Source organism: Ictalurus punctatus, chromosome 10 (genome assembly GCF_001660625.3).
Source record: "Ictalurus punctatus breed USDA103 chromosome 10, Coco_2.0, whole genome shotgun sequence".
Lineage (NCBI taxonomy): Eukaryota > Metazoa > Chordata > Actinopteri > Siluriformes > Ictaluridae > Ictalurus > Ictalurus punctatus.
In genome coordinates, this window is record NC_030425.2 from 15,973,425 (window position 1) to 15,997,082 (window position 23,658).

The 23,658-nt window shown below is 39.7% G+C and overlaps 1 protein-coding gene across 11 annotated transcripts in view; it reads left to right on the forward strand.

The window, feature by feature from the left end:
• The window catches only part of ptprsa (protein tyrosine phosphatase receptor type Sa), a 269,054-nt gene that overhangs the window by 228,334 nt on the left and 17,062 nt on the right, over positions 1–23,658 (forward strand). For 7 of the 11 annotated variants that reach the window (XM_053683034.1, XM_053683035.1, XM_053683033.1 and 4 more), the window contains 7 exons: positions 985–1,032; positions 4,205–4,302; positions 10,475–10,598; positions 14,355–14,530; positions 18,013–18,132; positions 20,989–21,143; positions 22,517–22,802. In XM_053683034.1, the coding sequence (XP_053539009.1) occupies positions 985–1,032; positions 4,205–4,302; positions 10,475–10,598; positions 14,355–14,530; positions 18,013–18,132; positions 20,989–21,143; positions 22,517–22,802 (1,007 nt within the window). The remainder of the gene's footprint in view (positions 1–984; positions 1,033–4,204; positions 4,303–10,474; positions 10,599–14,354; positions 14,531–18,012; positions 18,133–20,988; positions 21,144–22,516; positions 22,803–23,658) is intronic. The other 4 variants (XM_053683040.1, XM_053683041.1, XM_053683043.1 and 1 more) reach the window with 1 other exon arrangement.

A 23,658-nucleotide genomic window follows, 5' to 3' on the forward strand; every position in this document is an offset into this window, starting at 1 on the left:
GAAAACTTCATTTTCTGTGTATTAGCATAACATGGAACCACAGTTTCAGCAACAAAGCAACTGTATTACATTTGAATTGAGATTTTGTTTTTCAATTCTATGCAAATTGGATATCACTTGATTTAGCTTTCCAAAATTTGCAATGCAATCCACACCGTTTTTTGTGCTTTTTTTTGCGGCAAACTACTTGAATTGCAGGAAATTGTTTTGGACGGTCTTTCTCTGTGACGTTTGTCCTTTTAGCTGTACTCATGTTCGATGCACGAATCGAAGAGGGCTTTGGCTGTAAGTGTGTTGTGATGATGTCACATGACGCATCTTGGCCCAAATCTGGGGATAAGCCGCGGTAATTTGCTCCTATGAATATTGTGGAGTTTTTTTGATTTTCATTCTTGATTTCATTGATTTCATTCATTTCTGCGATCGCAAAATCGTGAAATCCTGGAGGGAGTGTTGAACTAGATATCCGAAGATGCTACGCCCACAAGTGACAACACTATCGGTTGCTACAAGTGATATGAGCTTGTTATTTTGAACGTAGGGTAACCTTCACATTGGGCAGCTGTGACTCAGGTGGTAGAGTGGGTTGTTCACTATAGGGTTGGCGGTTCGATTCCCAACCCACATGCTGAAGTATCCTTGGGCAAGACGCTGAACCCCAAGTTGCTCCCAATGGCAGGCTAGCGCCTTGCATGGCAGCTCTGCAGTCATTGTGTGTGTGTGTGTGTGTGTGTTTGTGTGCGTGTATGTGTGAATGGGTGAATGAGAAACAGTGTAAAGTGCTTTGTAGAACCGCTAAGGTTAAAAAGCGCTATATAAGTGCAGACCAGACCAGACGATTCAGTCCTAGCGTAAGGGAAACGATGACTATTTTGTGGCTTGTTTGCATATTGTTTTGCATTATTATCATTGTAATCCATTTTATCGTAACTTTTTTGCATATTAAGAGGAGTTCTTGCCTTTCTTTTGTGCTGTTCTTTACAGATTCGGGTCTGAGCAGCCCTCTAAGTGAAGCCACTTTTGACTATGAAAGTTAGTTCCTCCTGTGTTTCTGCTTTTCGCATTATTCCTGCTTAAATACATCTTTTTTTTTCCTTCACACATTCAGCACTAATTTTTTTCGTAACACTGCTTTGGTTGCTGTTTTTGTCCTTCACTGGGCTGACGGGTTGCCTGTTGTTAATCCACGTTAGGACCCTGATGTCACTGCTCGTGTGAAGACGAGGGTTTTTATTCATGACTCCTGTCTGTGCATCACACAGTGCACCTCCTCCCGCACTTACAAACCCCCCACCCCCCACCCCCTGTGCCCCCTCCTTACACACACACGAACACACACACACAAACCAAGGAAAAACTAGTGAAAAATCAAGTCTTTTTCTCTTTTATATGTAAATGAACGTGTTCAGAAAAAAAATTGCATCCAGGCAGGAAAAAAAAATCAAGAAATCAAGCCATTTCCTCCGATTATCAAAATCCAAACCTAGAGTGTGAAATGTGTAATTAGGAGGGGAGTTTGTTTCTGTTGTGTTCACTGATCGCATCTTGATTACATGGGATAAACGGAGGACTGAGAGAGAGAGAGTGAGAGAGAATGCTGAGGCAAAATGAGGGGGCTAAAACTCGTCCTTGAAAAAGACGAGCTCTGTCAGTCTGATATTCAATATCCTTCAAATAAATACCCTCAGTCCTCAGCTCTGGGAAAAAGAGCGCTGAAAGCCGTTATTTGCTGTGCCTCAGTTGAGGAGAATTGGAAATATGTGTTAAGCAAAGGGAGTAAAAATGAATGCCACTCTGAGAGGAAAGAAGAGGCTCAAAGATGCAAGAGGTGCAAAATTCGAGGGAAAAATTAAAGAAGCCCGTGACTGAGTAAAAATGATTGTATTATTATTATTGAAGTGTATGAGAAGGACTCAAATGAGGGATTTTTACATTGACACTGTTTTCATTATAAATATGTCTTTAACAGTGAGGCATGTTTATCAGTTCATTTGTGTGTACCGTCGTTCTGTTTTGCTAGTACGCTGCCTGCGTCTTTAAATTTAGCATGAAATGTGATGCTGCGCAGCTTCCGTCACTCAGCCCGGAGACCATGTGGCATTTAAAGCATAGCACTACAAAGTGTATGGGAAATTGAGGACAGCTAATGTGATTATGCAGATTATACATGCTTAATTAAATCACAGGAAGTTTCAGTGGGGAAAAAAGAGATGTCATCTTTTAGCCAAGTTTTGACCTCTCTCTCTCTCTCGCACTCTCTCTCTCTCTCTCTCTTTCTCTCTCTCTCTCAGCAAAAGCCAAAAATGACTAAAGCACAGCCATAAATGTTGATATTAGGATTAACTTGCATAAATAGCTAAATAGATGAATGGCCTCCTCCCCCTGGTTTTCTATTTACATCGGCAATGTTGTGCTGGTAATGGGATTAACTCCCAGCATGCTCAGCTGGTGTTGGCCTCTCTCTGGTTCATGGCTGAAATATCATGCTGTATTTGTGTTAAACGATTGTAAGGGTGTGTCGTTCATTATATCTGCACTAATGACTGCTTGGGCTTATGGTTTAAGGGGTCGGGGGAATTTAGGTGACACTGCGGCTTGCTTAGCTTTGGCTGAAGTGAAGCAATGTGCACATGTAATGTGTGACCCTGAAACTGTCCCAGCCCAGGCCAGGGCTCCTGCACACACAATGAGAGAAACCTGGACTCAAAAATTGCACTAAATTCAGTTTGCTTACTTAAAAAATACCAACCAGAGTGTTTTGCTTTTACCATCATTATATAGAAGTCGCAATATAGTCTTACACCACAGCATTGTTGAATTCTCAAATCTGATTGGTCAGAAGGTGTTGATTAGTTTCTACGAACATCCACTAACGATGGCACAACCGATGTGGTGCTGGCAAACATAGTACCCTATGTAAGGAGACACCCTGCATACTGTTCCACAGTATTAAACATAACTATAAATAGATAAAAAAAAAAAAGTATATGTCATTCATTAATAAATAGAAATTACAGGCAGTTTGCTGTGGTATAAGAGGAATAAAATACTTCAGATGTGCTGCTATTGGAAAATAATTATCTTCTGAGTGATAATGGTAGTCCTACTTCATTGATATTTATTTTCCTACAGTATAACAGCATGCCCCAAAGTGTGTTATTCCTTATGTTTTATATATATATATATATATATATATATATATATATATATATATATATATATATATATATATATATATATATATATGGCCCTATTACAATTAGGCTAATGCAAAAATGCAAACATATACAACACAATACCTACTAAAAGGCAATAAAAATCCTTTCTGCTGCCAAAAAGTAATAAGAAAATGTTCAGCCCCAAAGGAACAGGAGTCTTTTTGACTCGTTTCATGCCACTCAGACTAATTTATTTCTTCTTTTTTTTAATCCGATAAATGATTTAGTCAGTGCATTCTTTTGAGAACACACCTCCATCTCTCCTCCTGTGAAAAAAAATCGGAAAAGTTTGATTCAGAATGCACATTTGATTACATTCATTAAACATTAGTCGATTGGGAGATGCTCTTTGCAGCGTGGGAAATATTTCTCAAAGCCAATTTTGGATTTGTTTCAAATCATTGATTCCCTAAATCAGTTTGAGAAGAGGGTATTTGTCAACAGGAAAGACTGATCCACTTTTTTTCGCATGCGCAGGGAGAGAAGTATGGCTCTGTGTATGCTGCACATATCAGCCGTGCAGAGGGCAGCCATCATGCTCTGGGGTATCGTTTTTTTTTATTTCTCTCCCTTTTTATTATCATAGAGCCCCAAAAAATGAATTTCATCACTGTGCTGCTATTGCGAAGCTATTAAAAGCCACTTTTCCCGGTAGCATTAAGAAGTAATTGGTCTGTGGTTTCTCCGTCACCTTAGCAATTACCCATAGGTCCCCTCCTTTATTTCCTTTGGATAAAGGCACTAGGGTTTCGTGTGTGAGAGCTGGGAATGAAAAAAAAAATTCTGAGCTCTGGCCTGGTCAGACAGCAGCGCCTAAAACCTGCCACCATTTTGTGTTTTATATGTCTGGACTGACTTTCTGAACCTCTCCCACACACACACACACACACACACACACACACACACACACTCTGACACCCCAATCCCCTGTTCTTTACTGTGTTCTGCATTTGACTGAGTGTCTTTATCTGTTGGTGCTGATGTAGGAATGATGAACCATCCACCCATCCCCATCACAGAGCTGGCAGAACACACCGAGCTGCTCAAAGCCAACGACAACCTGAAACTCTCACAGGAGTACGAGGTGAGCCCCTAAAATAACGTTTCCCCCTCACACCAAATACTTAGACTTCCATTTTAATATCAGCGTCAACGCTGTCGCACTCGTCATCTCGTAAATCGCTAACATTCTGAGCCGTATAGCAGCAGTGCGTGCTGGGATATTGAGTCCAGCGTTTGCAGCAACATCTCCACTACTTCTATACTGGATTTCTCATTAATATGACGTTCAATGGCACTGGACCAAAACAAACAGCACCAACCAACAAATTAGCACCAGAATGACTAAACAAATCAAAGATACATCTGTTTTCTTATGGTGGAATTTTAATGTTGCTGAATCAAACAATGTCATTGGCCAGTGTGTGATGATTTTAGCATTAAACAGGCAGCTACAAGATTCTGTTATTCTGTTATAAACATATACCACAGTACAGTTGAATGCTCGAATTTGATTGGTCAGAAAGTTCTGGCTGTAACATGAGCGTTCTTATTAATGCGCTTGTTCTAATGTTATCTTTTCTATAGTAACAGCTCATACACAAGGACTTATATGGCAGATGCACCACATAATCTGATACTAATAATAAACTGATTTAAAAACACAATTTTGTTTAACAAAAAAGTAATTTTTATCATTGTCGATGTGGTGAAGTTTAACATTTTCGGAAGGAGTCTTGGTTGTAAGCACTCACTGTACCGGTACCACTGTCAGTTTCCTCTGTTTTCTCAGTAAAATGACAGGCTGCAGTTTGTGTGTGTGTGTGTGTGTGTGAGAGAGAGAGAGAAAAAGGGAGAGGCTGGTGAATCAGTTATAACATAGGTAAGAACAGGAACTAACTTTCACAGCATTAAATCTAACTGTAAACCGTTTAAAAGTGCGAGGTGCCGTTCATTAATGAATTAAACATTGTAATCGTAGGCAAAAATGCTGTGGTATAAGCAGAATAACACACGCCACACAGTGCTGTTATACAAAAATAATGCACTTGGAGTAGCAGCAATCAGCTTCCGCTACATGTCACATCACACCCCTGGCACGCATTATTCTTGTATAATCCTGTGGTCTAACACGCTATTACTTACTTAGAACACCAATCATGTCTGATTTATTCAGTCATACACAGGCTTGGGGAGTAACGGAATAAATGTAACGGCGTTACGTAATCAGTATACAAAAAACTGGTAACTCTGATCCGTTACAGTTACGTCAAAAAACAAAGTCATCAGATTACAGGTACATTTTATAAAAAATGGGAATACTATCAGGATTACAATTTTTGATTTTATTTAAAACCAAAGAAATTTATCTTTTGACATAACACAATATAGTCAGCTGCTTGATTATAGTTCGGGTTCACAAATAAATTTTGCGCAAAGTTAATTTGTTAGAAATGAATGCAAATTGTTCTCTGAAATGCTTTTGTTAGGGTGGCCATACATCCTCTTTTTCCCCCGACATGTCCTCTTTATCAGACCTTAAAAAAGCGTCTGGTCGGGAAAATGTGGATTCAGCTTTAGTTTCATTATAATGTGCTTATGGTCTAATACTCCATGTGTGTGCATATTTGTATTGCTTTAACCCCTCTCTGTAATTCCCGCCTTCTTGCACACCAATTGGTCAATTATAAAAGGCTTGCAGCAACTACTGGCCAAATTCCTGCCTCTCAACCATTAGCCTACTCTCAGCGAGCACGTGAAGGTGCTGTTGTGTACGGCGTCAGACAGTTGCTTGACAATAGCAGCAAATGACCTGCGTAGAAACTATGCCCATGACCTTATAAGGTAATGTTTAATTTCATGTTATCACATGGCCACATAAAACATGGTCATTCAAATGTGTAAATGATGGCAGAATAATCAGATTACATTACTTTCATATTGTGATACTTGGATTACGTTTCCGATTACATGTTTTATGAAGTACTTTGTAGCTGTAATGGAATACATTTTTAAAGTGTCCCTCCCAACCCTGTTTATTAATTACTGTTATAGTTAATTTGATGTTAGTTTAAAGGGAATCTTATTTTGAGGATACAACAGCACCATTACTTTTGGTCATTATTCAGAGAAAAATATAACATTTTTGGTTCTACCTGAAGCTTTTTTAATTTTCTAAAGCACTGACATAATCCACAGATCATGTTGTCCTCTCATGGCTCATCCTGAAGTCTTGCATCAGTGCTGTTTAATCATGAATGTTAATACAATAAAATAATTTTCCTCCAAAATATTGCTGGTATAAAACGAAGAAGCAGTGATGTTAGGGGCTTGTGGGTCGCCATGACAACAGATCATACTAATTATTCGCTTGGCCACCATTAAAATAAGATGTGAATAAGAATGAGGGGGAAATTATTGTTGAAGAACAGGAGCTAAATTAATATGGCAGCTCATAATCAATGGTCTGATGAAGAAATGACCATTTTACTGGCATTTTCCAAACTGAATATGAGCAACACTGCTATTGCTAATAATAAATGAAATAATAATTTTCTTGTGATTTATGTGCATGTGGGCACAATGACAGCGTGTCGCGTTGCTGTCTCACAGCCCCAGGGATCCTGGTTTTATCCTGAGCTTGGGTTATTGTCTGTGTGGAGTTTCTCCATGTTCTCCTTGTTTCTGTGTTTGTTTCCTCTGGGTTCATCTCCCACCTCCCAAAAACATGCTACTAGGTGGATCGGCTATGCTAAAGCTGGCCTCACACCCAGGTTCCAGGAAAGGCTCTGGATCCACCACGATCCTGACCAGGATAAAGTGGTTTCTGAAGATCAATCAGTATGTTTACATGGACAACAATACTCCAATATTAACCCAATTAAGACAATATTCTGATTAAGAAACTACCATGTAAACAGCAATTTTTAATTACCTTAATCCGATTAAGGTCATACTCAAAGTAAGCACAAACCGAATTAAGACAGGTGGAGTACTCCTGTTTTAGTCGCATTATCGACATGTATTACATACATGTAAACACCTTAACCACACTATTAACATCGTGTGGGAGTTTTCACCGCATTTTTCGACAGAACACGATCACACACAGCAGTGCTCAACTGTTTGACGGCAAACAAGAGAGCATAGGCCTATAGTAGGCAAAATACATGTATCGCAGCTATTATATAGTAGGTAAGTATGGGGTTTGGGACGCAGCCCACGGCTTCAAGCAGTCGTCTATTTGCACGTACAGCATGTCAAATAATTAACCACACTGGAAGCGTTCGTAAAATTAAAAATAAAAACACCCAAAACTGTATACGGTACCTTAACGAAGACCAACTGTATGTCGATACGTGAAATTCTGGAGGGAACGTCAGACGACGTGGCGTGGGGACGTAATGACGTGTGCCGTTAATCTATCTATGTTCTATAACATGTAAAACAGGAACATGAAAAGAATATCCTAAAAACAACTCATGTAAACACCTTAATCACAATATTGTCTTATTCAGAATAAGGTCAATAATTAGATTACTGCTGTCCATGTAAACATAGTCATTGAGTGAATGATGTGTACAGTTCGGTTCAAATGGGATTAATGGATAGTACATCAGCTCAGTGTTGCTCTGTAGTGAAATCTAAAGTGTGTGACTCAGGTAAATAAGCACAGCACAATGGCATCCCTCATATTCAGCTGTTAATTTAACACCTACAGTGTTCAGTTAACAGAAACAGGGACTTGATTGAAAACTGTAAGAGTCACTTTATTCCTGTAATTAAACACTGTGGATTTAACATGTTGTTTTTATGAGTCGTGTTAGACCCCCCCACCCCCCACTAGTTCTCCATCAACTGAACGTACAGTACTACGTTATACTAACAGAACTTACTGTCCTCCATCTTCATGGCAGAGTGAACACATATCCCATAAAGAGGATAGTCTAATTCAGTAGAGCTCAACAATTTGAACATGTACTGCGCCTAAATGTTGGTTTTTACGACCTCGTCATGAAGTATCGTCATTAATCAAGTTCATTTTTTTCCATTATGAAGAAATCAATGTGGTGTGATTCATTAATGTTGGCTGCACAGGTTTGAGTACTGCAGTAAAATAAAAAACTGCTGTAAAATGACAAAGTCGTCCTCTGGAGGAGACACAAAAACACATCAGGGCTGCACATCACGGCCCAGAGAAAGCAGTGCCATTGCTTGTATGGACTCTCCGTCTCTCTCTGTCTCCCTCCAGAAAAATAAATGACCGAATTAAACGGAGAAGTGTAATTTTAATTTTGTTATTTACGTGATGAATGGCTGCTCATCGGGGCGCCTTAGCGTGCCAAGCGGAGCTCTCTGGTTCCTGAGTGATTGGTTTTCAGTCGCAAGCTGTGAAGGAGAAAGATGAGAGAGAGAGAGAGAGAGAGAGAGAGAGAGAGAGAGAGAGAGAGAGGAAACGGAGGGTGGTTATTCTTTGTACCTCTTAAGGCCGCGGTGAGAAATCCCATTCCAGGAGAGCCAGTTGTTCAAACTATGTATTCCTGTTCAAACACCTGATTAAATTTGATTGATATTGGTGATCTAACTTGATGTTTGAAGAGGAAGAAAAGAGAGAGATGAGATGTGAGGGCAGTCAGTTCATAGAATAGAATATTTGCCAGCCACGAGAATAGATGTAATAGAGATAATAGATAGGAAGCGTTTCTCCTTGTATATATTATTATCCATCCATCCATTTTCTGTACCCCTTATCCTACACAGGGTCACGGAGAGCCAGGAGCCTTATAATATTATCTTATATATTATTGTTTTATATTGGAATAACTGGACAGGATGTTACCTCTGGTACCTCTTTTACTCTAGGCCCAATATTGTACCTTATTTTGGCCAAATTTCCGGTGGCAATCACATGTATCCCTCTTGGTATTTTTAATCCCATAAGTTTGAATCCAAAAAATGCCAGTGTCATCTGTGGTAAGGAGTCTAAAGAAGCAAAACTGGGCATGTTCTCTGGGTGGAAGGGATGATGACTAACCAATCGTTGGTGTCTGTGTGCTCATGTATGCGAATGAGTGTAGTTAGCGGTTCCTCCAATTGACACAGCGTGAGTGTCAGTGTGAAGAGACAGAGTGTCTCTTGTGCGTCAGAGGAAGCTTGTGTTAGCCTTTACCCTCTGTAGCTGGTAGCTGTTATAGCTAACTAATGGGAAGGAAAACACCTAATTGGGAGAAAATGGGGTATAAAAGGCAAACCCAAGTGTCATCAAATGGTCTGTCCTTCTGGGGGAACCCATAAAGATCTCTTTTTCAGAAAATGTTCCATGTATAATCTCTTGGAAAAGCTAGAACTGCTAACATTCCAAAGACACGTGGAGACAGAGTCATCACCTCAGCTATTCATCTGAAGAATATGCTAGAGGAATAAGCAAGGTTGGGCTGATCATGTTCAGTCCAGTCATCTGAGCCAATAACTCAAATCATTCACCAACGCATTTTACACTTATAACACTAATGAAATATTTAACCAAAACCACACTGTGAATGAAACGTGTCTCTGGTTGGTGGGATTGATTCCATCCTGTATAGTCATGCTGTAGTGACGTATCCCAGCCAGCAGGGGGGGGTGGGGGGTGGTAAGAGTGATAACAGTCCAAGCATGAACAAGCTCCTGTAATCCCCACAGGGGAGAACTGCTACATCAAACCCCATATTGGGCCTTATTTAGCCCCAGTTTCATTTTGCATGACCACAGCTGTAAAAGAAAACATCCTTCAAGGCCCAAAGCTGGGCAGGAGAGAGAGAGGGAAAGAGAGAGAGGCAGTGTGTGTGTCATAGGCAGAGTGTAAACTCAGAATCATAATGGAATAGTAAATTACCCCAACGGGGAATAGAATATTTATGCAGAAATTCTTATATAGGAAATGTGATGGCATTTATCTTGCAAGCGTCAAGGCAGTGAGAAACCCCCTCCTCCTCTTCCCTCTCTCATTCATTTCCTCCTCTGGGCGAAGTGCAGAATCCTTTATCAATATTTCCATTGCTATTATTCACTGTCGAGGGAGTGATCTGTCTTAAAGTACCTGGCTAGATGGTTTACAGTGAGTCAGACCATAGCAGGCTAACGTTTAATTAAAGTACCACTCAGAATGTTTTTGTCACCTGTTTATCGCTCTCTCTGGTGCTGTGGGTTTGTATTTACACTAATGGTATTGTGGTACAGCATAGCCTTGAGTGGTTCCTCTCTTTCTCTTCCTGCAGTCCATCGATCCAGGACAGCAGTTCACCTGGGAGCACTCCAACCTGGAGGTCAACAAACCCAAGAACCGCTACGCCAACGTCATCGCCTATGACCACTCTCGCGTTATTCTGGCTCCAATTGAAGGTCAGGATCAACAAAACTTCACCACCCACAAACCTCTCCTATTCATCTTCACAAACATGAAATTCACAGGGATTACATTGAAACTCAGACAAATTTTGACCTGCTAATCAAGTCAAATGAACTGTTAATCATGCCCAGTGAGTTGCTTATCAAGTCTAGTGAACTGTTAGACCAATGATCTTCTGAATCCAATGAACTTCTAATCAAATCCAGTAGCTGCAGGTCAATCAAATCACAAACCAGCAAAAAATAATATAAATAAACATTGGGGAAGATGATGTTTTTGATGTTTTGAGATGTATGGACTTGAGGTTCAGTGACTGGATGAAGAAACACACACTTACAAATTATATATAAATTATACCAGCTCATTCCAGGGAAAATATATAGTGTGCAGTGCAGATGTAGCCACACCCCCAACCCCAAGGAAATGAAAGCAACTTTGGCAGATGTAGTAATGCAAACATTTGTTTAGTGAACTTCATTTCATCACAACACAATTTGACTGCATGACTATTTTGATTAAGGCTCATTTCTGTTACAAAATGGCGTTTTGCTTCCAAACTCATTTTCAAACCCCTGAACGTCTCAGACTGTTTACTCTTGCTTCATCTCAGTTTTCTTTTTCTTCATCAGTGTTTATTTTCATTTCGCCTTGATTTTTTAGTCTCATTTGCACCCCAGTTCTCGACAGCCCTATTAAAGCCAAGCCTTAACAAAACATAACGGAATCATCCCAAAGACAGTGCGAGTAAATACATAAATTACTCAAGTTTGAAATTTCTATTTTACAGCGCAGTGGTTTTGCCATTAGTCGGAGCAGTGGAACGATTCATGCACACATTCGTCTTTTGTTCACTGAGCTATGACTAAAGCTGTGCGCGTCCTCGACACTTCGTCAGACAGAGGAGACGTGTTTTAACGCCACGCTCTTTCTCCCTGATTGATTGTTTTTGCCCGTTTCACTGTTGTCATAGAGCGAGAGAGATGAACCCAGCCGAGAATTTTATTGCACTTTGTTTAAGCATGAAAACAACAATTTGGCAGCGTCTGGCCCATGTTTGTTGGAGCTGAGTGTATAATTAACTTGGCTGTGTCTTACATTGCTGTCTTATATTATTCTACAGAGTTTTGAATTGGAAGATGACCCCAGAAAACAGCAGGCACTGAAATGTTTTATGTGTTTGGTCTGTTATTAAATTACATCCCCATTTATTTATTTGGAAGGTGTTCTTTTTCAATGTGGAGCAGAATCGAATCCCAGCAGTTACAGGAAGCGTTTAAAGGCATGGCTCAAGCAACAACAGTGTCATAAAGACAAAATCTACACCCCAAAACAGTTGGGGCGGCTGTGGCTCAGGTGGTAGAGCGGGTTGTCCACTAATCGCAGGGTTGTGCGGTTTGATCCCCGGCGCAGTGTCATTGGGCAATACACTAAACCCCAAGTTGCTCCCAATGGCAGGCTAGCCCTTGCGTGTGTGAATGAGAAACTATGTAAAGCGCTTTGTATAACCACTAAGGTTAAAGTGCACTATATGCAGTACTGAAAGATATTGAATATAGCAAAATTTCCTCATGATTGTGATTGTGTGTACTGAACCAGACTGAGAGATTAAAGGCTCAGGAAACCTTTGCAGGTGTTTAGAGTTAATTGGCTGATTAGCGCTCTTCTCAGGTCGCCATTTCTATATTATAAATTCTTTATTCTAATATTTTGAGATATTGGATTTTTGATTTTCATGAGCTGTAAGACGTAATCATCAAGATTAAAGCAATAAAGGCTTGAAATATTTCACTTTATGTGTAATGAATCTAGAATATATGAAAGTTCCACTTTTTTAAATTAAATTACGGGGGAAAAAACTTTTCCACAATATTCAAATTTTTTGAGATGCACATGTAAGTGCACACCATTTACCATTCAGACTGTTTGTCCCTCTAGGACAGGGATGTTCAACAACTTCAGCTGAAAATCCAGCTACTTACAATTTCTTGCAAGCAGCTAACATGCCTGGATAACAACAGCAGTCTTTTTAATGCTTAGTGACTTTTAAAATAAACTTTGAATAAAAATACATTTTTTGTTTTCATCAGCAATTTTTCTTTTTTAAGCAAGTCATGTTGTCACTTCACAAATACTAGAATAAAATGTAATGTACTTAAATGCATTTAAATGGATAAGCTCCATGAGAGGATCTACTACAGAAGCCTTTCTGGTTGTAGAAAACTGTAGTTGCTGAACTACAGCCTGTGGTATTTACTGAGCTCTCAGTTTGGTCCACTGAACTGGGTCTACATCTGGATCATAGTCCTCCAGTTGACAAGTCCTGCTCTAGGGGAACTCTAGGGGAAAGATTTAGGGTTAGAACCCTACAACAGAATTATTCCCTTTCACAAAAGATTCCAGTTAGAACCTCTTCAGTAAGCTGAAACCTTTAAACATCCAAATATCCCTTAAAGAACCTTTTTCCCCCTAACTGTTTAGTTTAACTATATTTTTTGCTTTTCCTGATTGGTAGGTGCTGTTAAGGAAACAGTTTCAGCAGTCTTTGATTAATCTTTGATCTTTTAATCCAGCTTTACACTTGCACAAAACTTTATTTTTCACAAAAATTGCACGTCATAAAAGAATGGGATGAGATGAGATGATGGTCTCAGAACATAATAATGAACTTGTGGACGGTTTAGCACCATTGCAACCAAAGACAGTCGACTATATTGTGCTGGCAGTGTGAGATGTACTGTATGATTTTTTGAGTGTGAGCACTTCTATGACACTCCTCTAAAAGCTTCCAGTGGGAGGACAGGTCAGGATGACATGAAACTCACAGTACAGCTATAAATATGGTGGTGGTAATTGAGAAACAAAGCTAAACTATGCTAATGGACAGAAAATCAATCCTTATCACCTCAAGCTCACTCCAAAGAATGTTTCTGTTTATGCAAATTCTGATTGATGACATAAGCAGAACATAGTAATTAGGTCTATTATTAGAGGATCTTCCTCGTATAATCTATAATTGCACAGCATGAAACCAGCTTTAGCTACATCTGCACTGATAATCGCCACTGCTTTTATAGGTAATACATCCTTTCACTCTTAATTAATACGAATACGTTTAATTACAATAAGCTGTGCTTAGTATTTAGTACCACAATTAATGCATACGCAATGAGGAATAAGTACGGCACAATCGTGCCAAAATTCATGCTGTAAACATTAATGAATAAAATCACTTGTATGCATTATGAGGCTACAACTGCAAGTAAAGCATCGTATATTTTTGCGCTGGTCCTGGATCATTGTGACATTCCTTTCATGTATAGAGTTCTGTAGCATAAGCCAGGGAAAGAAGAGAAGCTGCTTTAGGGGAAATTTACAGCTAGCTGGAGGTGACAGTCTGCCATGGCACAGAGCCTTGTTTAATTCCAGCTTGTAGCACCATCTGAATCAGGCACTAAATCACACCACAATATGCCACGGGCAACCAGATGAGAGAGAGAGAGAGAGAAAGAAACGGAGAAACGGAGAGACTCGGGCTTGATGGCTTGTCATCGTAGGAATTATTTTCTATAATGAATAACACTGCCTCAGCGTCATGTCAGTGCAGCCCAAACCTCGGTTTCTCACCCGCTCCCAGAATAACACAGTAACCACAGCTACTGTTTCAGTCCCAGCTCAGTTGTTTTGGCACAAGTGTGTCTAACCAGACCATCCGCCTTTGTTTTTTTTTTCTTCCTACTCTGCATTCCCAGGCATCGCAGGCAGCGACTACATCAACGCTAACTACATTGACGGCTACAGGAAGCAGAACGCCTACATCGCCACACAGGGCCCACTGCCAGAGACATTCGGGGATTTCTGGAGGATGGTGTGGGAGCAGAGAGCAGCTACCGTGGTCATGATGACTCGGTTAGAGGAGAAGTCACGGGTAAGATTTGTAAAAGATTGTATGGTGCATTAATATCCTTATGAGAGCCTTAGACAGGTGAGCACTGTTAAAACCACCACTCTGCTGGTGCATGCTATCCAAAAGTAAGTGCCCACTGGACTTGCATGATTTTTAAAGATGTGTTTCATTACTATACATCACAGAATTGAAAGACTTTCCCTTATTTTCTGCACATTCTTGTCTTGTTCTTAAAGAGGCAATCACATAAAACTAGAGATGGCATGACGCCATCGGTATTTTTCCCAATACTGATACAGAAGCACCGAGTAAAAGAAACTACTGAGTACTTCATTTGAAAATACAGGGGGGGGGATACATGGTAAATATAATTAATATAATAAAGTAGAAATATAATAAAATCAATCATAACAAAAAATACATTCATGTTTCTTTTATATGTAAACATTTACAGTTCCAAAATTATTTTTCCCAGTTCTAATCTTTTCAGTTTGTTCCAGGACTGGATCGAATTAGTTCTTTTTTTCTCTGATATTGAAACCATAATTTGTTGCTGGTATCAGCCCAATTTTATCTCTACCTAAAACTGAACATGACAATTTCGAAGGCTTAAATAATCAACATGGTAAAAATATGGAAAGAGTTTGGAATTTCTTTCACAAGGAACGGGCAAGAATACTGGAAGGGAAAGCTCAGTGTGAAATAGAATATTAAACACATTTCTTTCTTGCAATGAGACATATTTCCGAGTGAAACCGCATCCTCGGGTTGGAATAAAACTTTGGACACTAGTCATCAGTGTAGTGAATCGTGGAGAACTGTTTGCTTCCTGCAGAAACACTGGCACCCACGTTGGAGAAGATGGCGACAGTCATGCTAACACAAGCCCCAAACTATTCTGTCTTGAAGACTTTCCCATGTCAGAAACGTGCTGACACTGAAGACTCCCCCCCTGTAAATGTTAAATAAATGCCTCCTCACAGAAAACTTCATTTAAATCTGTTTATGTGGATCGTCTATCATACAAGTCCTGGTCTGTTATTACTGTAGCTATGTATGTATCGTGCCACCTCTCTTTTATATAGCTGTAAAATTTGAAATGTATCATCTCAGAAAGAGAGAAAGCCACTAGAATTCAGCGTTTTCTGCCCTGTCATGGATAATAGCAGAACTTGTTGACATCTATCTCTTGTATGACGATAATACTCTGTTTCCAGAGACAGCTGGTCAGAAACTGTTTAAGCATTTGAGCGAGTTCCATTAGTGTCTTGTAGTTTTTGCGCGAGTACTTTCAATGATAAGTGTCTTGTGAAAAGCAGCACTGTGCGCTTCACTTCACACATGGACAGACATAATCTGTGATGAAATGTCAGCTCTGGCTGAGCGCGTTTAAAAAAAAAAAAAGGTGTGGACAAGAAGAGGAAGATCGTAGTCGACAATTATCTCTCACTTCCGCCCGGCTAGCAAGGACCATTTAGCAAATGCAGAGGAAGACAGAGTAAGTGACAGAGAGAGAAGTGGTGAGAGGAGAATCCCTCAGTGGGAGGCTTTTCTTTCACCAAACTCAACCATCCAGAATCCCAGCACCTTCGACACCTCATTTGCCTGATACCCAATCCCTCTCCTTCACAGAGAGCATTAATTACAGCCTGCTCAGAATGGGCTAAAATTATTCCACAGGAGGCCTAGAACACATCACTCATATCGGGGTCTGTCAGTGCAGGAGAAACTTTTCCAGGCTGTTTGACCTTAATTTGAGCCTGAAGATAACAGATGATAATATTATGTAAGACATTACTGTTTGAAATAAAGCACTTTGGACAAACAGTGGGCTGTTATAGGAAAATAATCAATGCTATGGTGGTACAATGAAGTTATTGTTACCAATCAGAAGTGGATTATATTTTTACACAGGCGCGGATTCACACAGTGTGCTGCCCTTCAGTGACCACACTTGAAGTGCCCCGCCTAGTGAAATTTACTATGGCTGTAAAAACCATAGATTTACATGAACTTATAGCTAAAGTATTGGCTTACCACACATACTACAGAAAACTGTAAAACCCACCAAAAAATCAGACACGCTAGATAGCCATGGGCCTACCAATGCCATTCTAGCCTTTACACTGAAGCTCAAATCTGAATGCAACTCACATGCCAATGCAACATGTCATGATAAATATCATTATTTCATAATGGTCTGTATGAGGACTACATGCAAAACCATTACAGAGTATGCCTAAAAGAAATCATTGAAATCATTCATGTATGTGAAAAAATAAGTACACCCCATGGAAATTGTTTTCTTTTTTGACATATTTGGACAAACAAACATTTGATCATCTTTGAAACTGCCTATTAATAAAGTCAATACACTCTTGTCAAATGACATAAAATTGACATCACATGACTGTATACCAAATAAGGCAGGACCATGAAAGACTGTTGCACGCAACCATATGAACAGCTGAATTCAGCAGAGATGCACAGCAGCGAACATATTTTAAAGGTCATTTGGTGCCCCCCATTGGCTGGTGACCCAAGGCACTCGCCCATATATGGATAATCCAGCCTTGTCTTTACAGTTACATTTAATGTAATGAAATGTCCATGAAACACAGAATCACTATCATTATAGCACAGTTGTTTCCTCAACAGCCCCTCTTTTTTATCATTCTTGTGAAGTTAAAAGACAAAAAAACTCCATCTTGTAATGTGACTGAGAAACCACAGTGCATAAACTCCATCTTCTGTCCCAAAGATTTTCCCCTGTTGAAAAATATCAAGTTACAGCTTTGCCCCTGACTGTTACAAAGCACAGACACTGGAGAATCCTTCCTTAAATGTTAATTGTTAAATAACAGAATGTCTCTAGGTGTTTTATTCCCATTATACCACAGCAATTTGCCAACAATGGCATTTTTATTAATTAAAGAACAGCATACTTTATATCTGTTTACAGTTACATTCAGTGTCGTGAAATGTTTGTGAAACAAGGTAGTTCCTGTTATCACTTACATTATAGCAGCTATAAACCATCATTATAAACCCTCAGCAGCCTCTCTTTTTTTCTCAAAGTTAATAAGACAAAACAAATGTAGCTTGTCATGTTATGGAGTGTAAACTCCTCTGTTCTGAAGATTTCATTTGAGGATCATGTGTGACTGAAGCTGGTTAGAAGTGAGGACACACAGGCACTGACTGATTCTTCCAGATGCTGGTCATTCAGCTCAACCATGATTGTATGATCAGGTCTGAGTCTTTTTAGCCTCTGTGTGGGTACAGGAACATCTGGATATTTCATATCTAAGCTTTACAACCATATTTCTGTGATCTTTTTGTTGTTGTTGTTTTTAAACTAAATTTAGCCTAATTTTTTAGTCAGGTAAGTGAGGTTCTAGGAACTCTGGGTAAACTCACTGGACTCTGTACTGTGACCCTGTTTCATATTCATAATCCTATTGTCATTCATATTCATGTTTTCATCATGTTTGTATATTCAGATTAAGTGCGATCAGTACTGGCCAAGCCGAGGGACGGAGACATACGGCATGACCCAGGTCACCTTGCTGGACACCATCGAGCTGGCCACCTTCTGCGTACGCACCTTCTCCTTACACAAGGTAGGACTGAGCACTAAACCTGAAATAAGGAGTAAAACACATGAAGGCATGCTGTTATAGGAAAATAATCCATGACGGGGTGGTGTGTTGGGTTACCACTCCATAGCTGATTATTCTCCTATTTTTATTTTTTTAGTAACTGAAGAATTATACTTTTTATATACTTTTTATCTTTTGATAAAAATACTTTTGATAAAAAAATATCAAAAGTACTTATTAAAAAACACTTTTGATACTTTTTATCCATATATATATTTAATGTTGTGGAAAGTCCAAGAGACAAGTTAGTTCCTGTAATCACTTATCACATCATCATAGCAGCTATAATCTATCATTCGCTCACCGGCCTCTCTTTTAGTCTCTTAAAAAATTAATAAAACAAAAAAAAATTCAGTTTGTCATGTTACCAAGAACTGTTGACCAATCAGAATTGAGAAATCAACAGCGCTGTGGTTTAAAGTGCTTTTAATATATACTGAAGCAGCATTGAATGAATTTAAAATGAATACTTGCATATCACATTAGTTTCATTTGTTTCTATTTTGTCAAAGCTGCAGTGAACAAATGAAACTGTTTATACATGTATGTCCTGATTTCCACACTGCATATTAAACATAATGGGAGATGTTTTTAATACATGATCAGATCTGCAACTAACACTAATATTAATTCAACAGAATTCAACTGATTAGCATTAGCATTATAAGTGAGCCTTCAATCATCATGCACAAGGAAATAATACTGTATAAGAACCGTTTTCTGAATTAACCATCAAGAATCTGTTCATTCAGGTGTTTGTCCTTGGTCATTATTGTGGAATTACTTCAAGTCATTGATTTAATAAATGTTAGTTAATGTTGGTGTTTGATAATTAGTTAACAATTAACATTAATTCATGGCATTCATGGTTATTACATCTGTTAGCTTTATCTTGTTTACTGAAAACTGCTCAGCAGCTTTGTTGGAAGAAATATTGTTCATGCATACCCCAAAGCTACTAGATCTTCCACAATTAGGCTGTAATTAAACAGCATGTGATTTAAGTATAAAGCTTTTCTCTGAAAGAAAGTGGACACGAAGCAGTGGCAAAGATGGACATGCAACAGAAATAACTTCCTCCTTGCTCATATCCAGCAGGCCAAAAGCTGGTTATTAGCTTTATAAGCAACAAAAGCCTTGCGCCTCTCTCTCTATCTCTCCCTCTCCATCTCTCTTACATACACTCGCACAGCACTTTCCCTCAGGAGCTGGACACATTGCTCTGCAGGGGGCTCGAAACACTCAGTCTGTAGATTAGGGAGAAATAAACAGGAAGGCTAGATGTGAAGAGGTGAGGCGTGCCTAAAGGCTTCCTCCCCTTCTTCCATCTATGTACGTCTTTCACACACATGCGCGCATGCTCACACAGACAGAGAGAGAGATGTAACCTTTGTGCTGCTTCTCTGTTCTGAGAAACATGCTCAGGAGGTAATTGGCAGCCTGCTACGTTGCAAACGCTTAGCGGTCGAGTAGACAGAGAGTGAAAGGGGTGGCACTGGGTTTTACACTCACAGTGGAGCTGAATACAAATGCACAGTAAAGGTTTTTATGCTGCAGACAAATGTGTATATTTGTGCTAGTGGAAGGTAGGAATTTTGGACCTTTTTTGGTCTAAGGTAGCTGCTGTCTGATTCGAAAACCTTAAATGTGTGTGTATGTTTTTTATCAAATGTCCCACAATAGAGGAATATCTTGTCAGTTTACATTTTGTGGGGACATTTAGCAAGTCCCGATGAGGAAAACTGTTTTTGTTTATGAACCTTTTTCTAATAATAAAAGAGCCAAAGGTCTCTTTTTATTTGCTGAGGTTAAGATTCGGGTTAGATTTAGGTGTAGCATAGCATTAATTAGCTGCATTAAAGAAATATCCCAGTGGAATGTCCTCAGAAGGATAATACAAAGTCATGTGTACTTTCACATAATTACCCAGCGCTGTAGAAGAGTGTAAAGCAAAACTAGGGCAAGGTGATTTAATTACCTCGTTTATTTATTCATATATTCAGAAGAGCTTCTGTCAGACACTGAAATGTAAAATCTAACAGTAAAAAAAAAAAAAACAGATGCTAAAATAAAATCTTTGTTGTCTCGTTCTTTCTCTCATTCATGCTCACTGAGATCCTTTCTTCTCTTCTTCTCTCCATGGCAGCCTTCAGTCCAGCCAATGTCTTTGTGTGTGTGCGCACAGTGGACATTATGGAGACAGGAATAGAGACCTTGTATAATTCAATTCAATTCAATTCAATTCAATTTTATTTGTATAGCGCTTTTTACAAAAGACATTGTCTCAAAGCAGCTTTACAGAAATATCAACATGGTATACAGATATTAAAGGTGTGAATTTATCCCAACTGAGCAAGCCACTGAGTGGCGACGGTGGCAAGGAAAAACTCCCTAAGATGTTTTAAGAGGAAGAAACCTTGAGAGGAACCCGACTCAGAAGGGAACCCATCCTCATCTGGGTAACAACAGTTAGTGTGAAAAAGTTCATTATGGATTTATATGAAGTCTGTATGGCGTTGGGAGCAGCCGTAGTCCCAGCAGTCTGGAATTAGAAAAGATTTGAGCTCCATCCAGATAGTGCATGTGTCTGTCTCTCTCTCTATAATGGTTTTACTCTCTCTCTCTCTCTCTCTCTCTCTCTCTCTCTCTCTCTCTCTCTCTCTCTCTCTCTCTCTCTCTCTCTCTCTCTCTCTCTCTCTCTCTCTCTCTCTCTCTCTCTCTCTCTCTCTCTCTCTCTCTCTCTCTCTCTCTCTCTCTCTCTCTCTCTCTCTCTCTCTCTCTCTCTCTCTCTCTCTCTCTCTCTCCCTCCCTCTCCAGAATGGTTCTAGTGAAAAGCGTGAGGTACGTCAGTTCCAGTTCACAGCATGGCCGGATCATGGCGTGCCCGAGTACCCGACGCCCTTCCTGGCATTCCTGAGGAGGGTAAAGACCTGCAACCCACCTGACGCAGGGCCCATCATAGCCCACTGCAGGTCAGACACTTTCCCCCCATTTTTCTCATTTTCTTTTTTTCTGCATTTGGTCACCTTCCAATTTCCACTGGGCATCCATACGCAGACTACAACCAAGGAGGGTGAGGGCTAATATTTCCATTTATATTTACATTTATTCATTTAGCAGATGCTTTTATCCAAAGTGACTTACAAATGAGAGAATACAAGCAAATACAGTATGTGTTTCCTCTGAGACTCACGAAACCAGCCAACCGCATTATTTACCATGGCAGTGTAACACTCCTATCTGCTATCTGCCCTCTTCTGCATACATGAGCTCACAGATGCCCCACGATTGGCTAGTGTCACTGTGATTGACAGGGGGAGAGAGTAACAAGATCCCTCCCATCCAGACAGCATGGCCAGTTTTGCTCTATTGACTCCTGGCTACAAATGTCTGTGGCATCATTTCTGTTGAGCCACTCAGGAGGGTGAGACACACATTTAATGCTAAATCTTGAGGTCGCTTATGCAACCCAGTTGGACCCGATGCTTTACTTTATGTCAGTTTCTCAAACATTTCTCTGAAGTCAGACTCAAAATTCATGTTTGGCTTTCTCGAAGCCACCATTAGAGATTCTGTATTGCAAGAATTGGCTTTTTCTCATATTGTGGATGGTCTGTAGTAGGCATGCATCACTACCATTTTTTCAAAGCATTAGTTAGTGTTTGGTACTTGTTGATACCGATACCAAAATGAGTAAGCTCCTTAATATTAATCAGTTGGGGACGTCATATATGGCTGGCTTGCGAGACTGAAAATATATCACTATAATAGGTTTTGACCTGCGTTCCCCCATATTAGTTTTCTTCCACACTTAATGTTCGACTGATGTGAGTTATTAATTATCCATTTTGATTGGTTGCCGATGATGATGGATTTGATGTCACTTCAAGGCAAACAAGTTTTATTTGGTCTCCAGTTGTTGTTGCTGGGGTTCAGACAGGATTTTGTGGCTATGGGCAGGTTAGATTTTGGATCTAAAACCTCTCTAACCTTCAACTGCAGAGTTATAGTAACAGGGAGACAGTGCAGGAGAGCTGGGAGCGTTTTTTTTCTCATCTAAGTCCATTTATATGCTAAGTCTCACCTCGCCTATGTGATAGATCAAAGCTAAATTTGGAGAATTGGCTCTGACTTGTGACCCACTATAAACTCCACACCTGCACCTAGCATCTAGACCGACAGTCTAAATTTATCCCATTCCATCGCATGCCTACTGGGCATTTATAATGATAAAATGAATCCTTAATGCGTAAAAATGTGGGCTAGTTTTTCACTAAATTTCTTGCTAGCTGTGTGGTTCAGCTCAGACGTCAGTCCTCACTCTGCACTGTTTGTGTGTGTTTAGTGCCGGCGTGGGCCGCACCGGCTGTTTCATAGTCATCGACGCCATGCTGGAGCGCATCAAGCACGAGAAGACGGTGGACATCTATGGTCACGTGACGCTGATGCGCGCCCAGAGGAACTACATGGTGCAGACGGAGGATCAGTACAGCTTCATCCATGATGCCCTGCTGGAGGCCGTCGCCTGCGGCAACACAGAGGTCCCCGCCCGCAGCCTCTTCTCCTACATCCAGAAACTGGCTCAGGTGGAGATTGGAGAGCACGTCACAGGCATGGAGCTGGAGTTCAAGGTAGCACATTAATACAGATCAACTTCAGTGCTTCCTGAAATTAACCTGAATGCCTCAAACATCACATTCTGTGTTTGGTAAAAAGATGAGTGCAGGGAAATGCAGCAGATTTTTGCACTCAGCTCTTAATCCATTAATAATCTGATTATAATCCAATCTGAATATAAAATCCTTCAAATACACCTAAATTGGAATTAATCAGATCAGCGTAATCCAAATTAAATTTCAATTTCAGGATCAGAAGAGTTGCATTCAGTTAATAATGATAATCATTTAAAATAATTTTATGCACCATTAATGATCATGTAAACTCTTAAATCCTTTTTACTAAATTAGAACTGCTTGCGCTTTTGTGTTACTCTGAGCAACAAAGAATAGGAACTGTGGTGAGAACAAACTTTACGCTTTAAACTTTTGAAAGATTTTAAAATATACAAAAGCCAGAGGTGCAAAAGTTACAAAACGACCATTTGCTCAAGGAAGTGTTTCCTCCAGATATCTCTCATCAGATCCAGAATGTCGTTACAGGACAATAATTCCACAAGTAACAAGGATTGACATTAAATACTGATTCCTTCATCATGCACAGACGGACTCTGTCACAAATCACACACCATGAACTTTATTCATCTACCATACACCAGGGTGTAACACAGTGACACTATCTGGAGGTGGATTTAAACGTGAAGTTTTTTTTTTTATCTTGTTCTAAACTGACGAATTAGTAGCGCAAATTTCACTGTGACTATGGGTGCGATATAACAGGACCAGAACAGATTCACTAATCAGGACAGATCAACATGAATTTAAGAAACATGGCTATTAAAAAAATGTATGAGATTAAATTTGGGCTAAA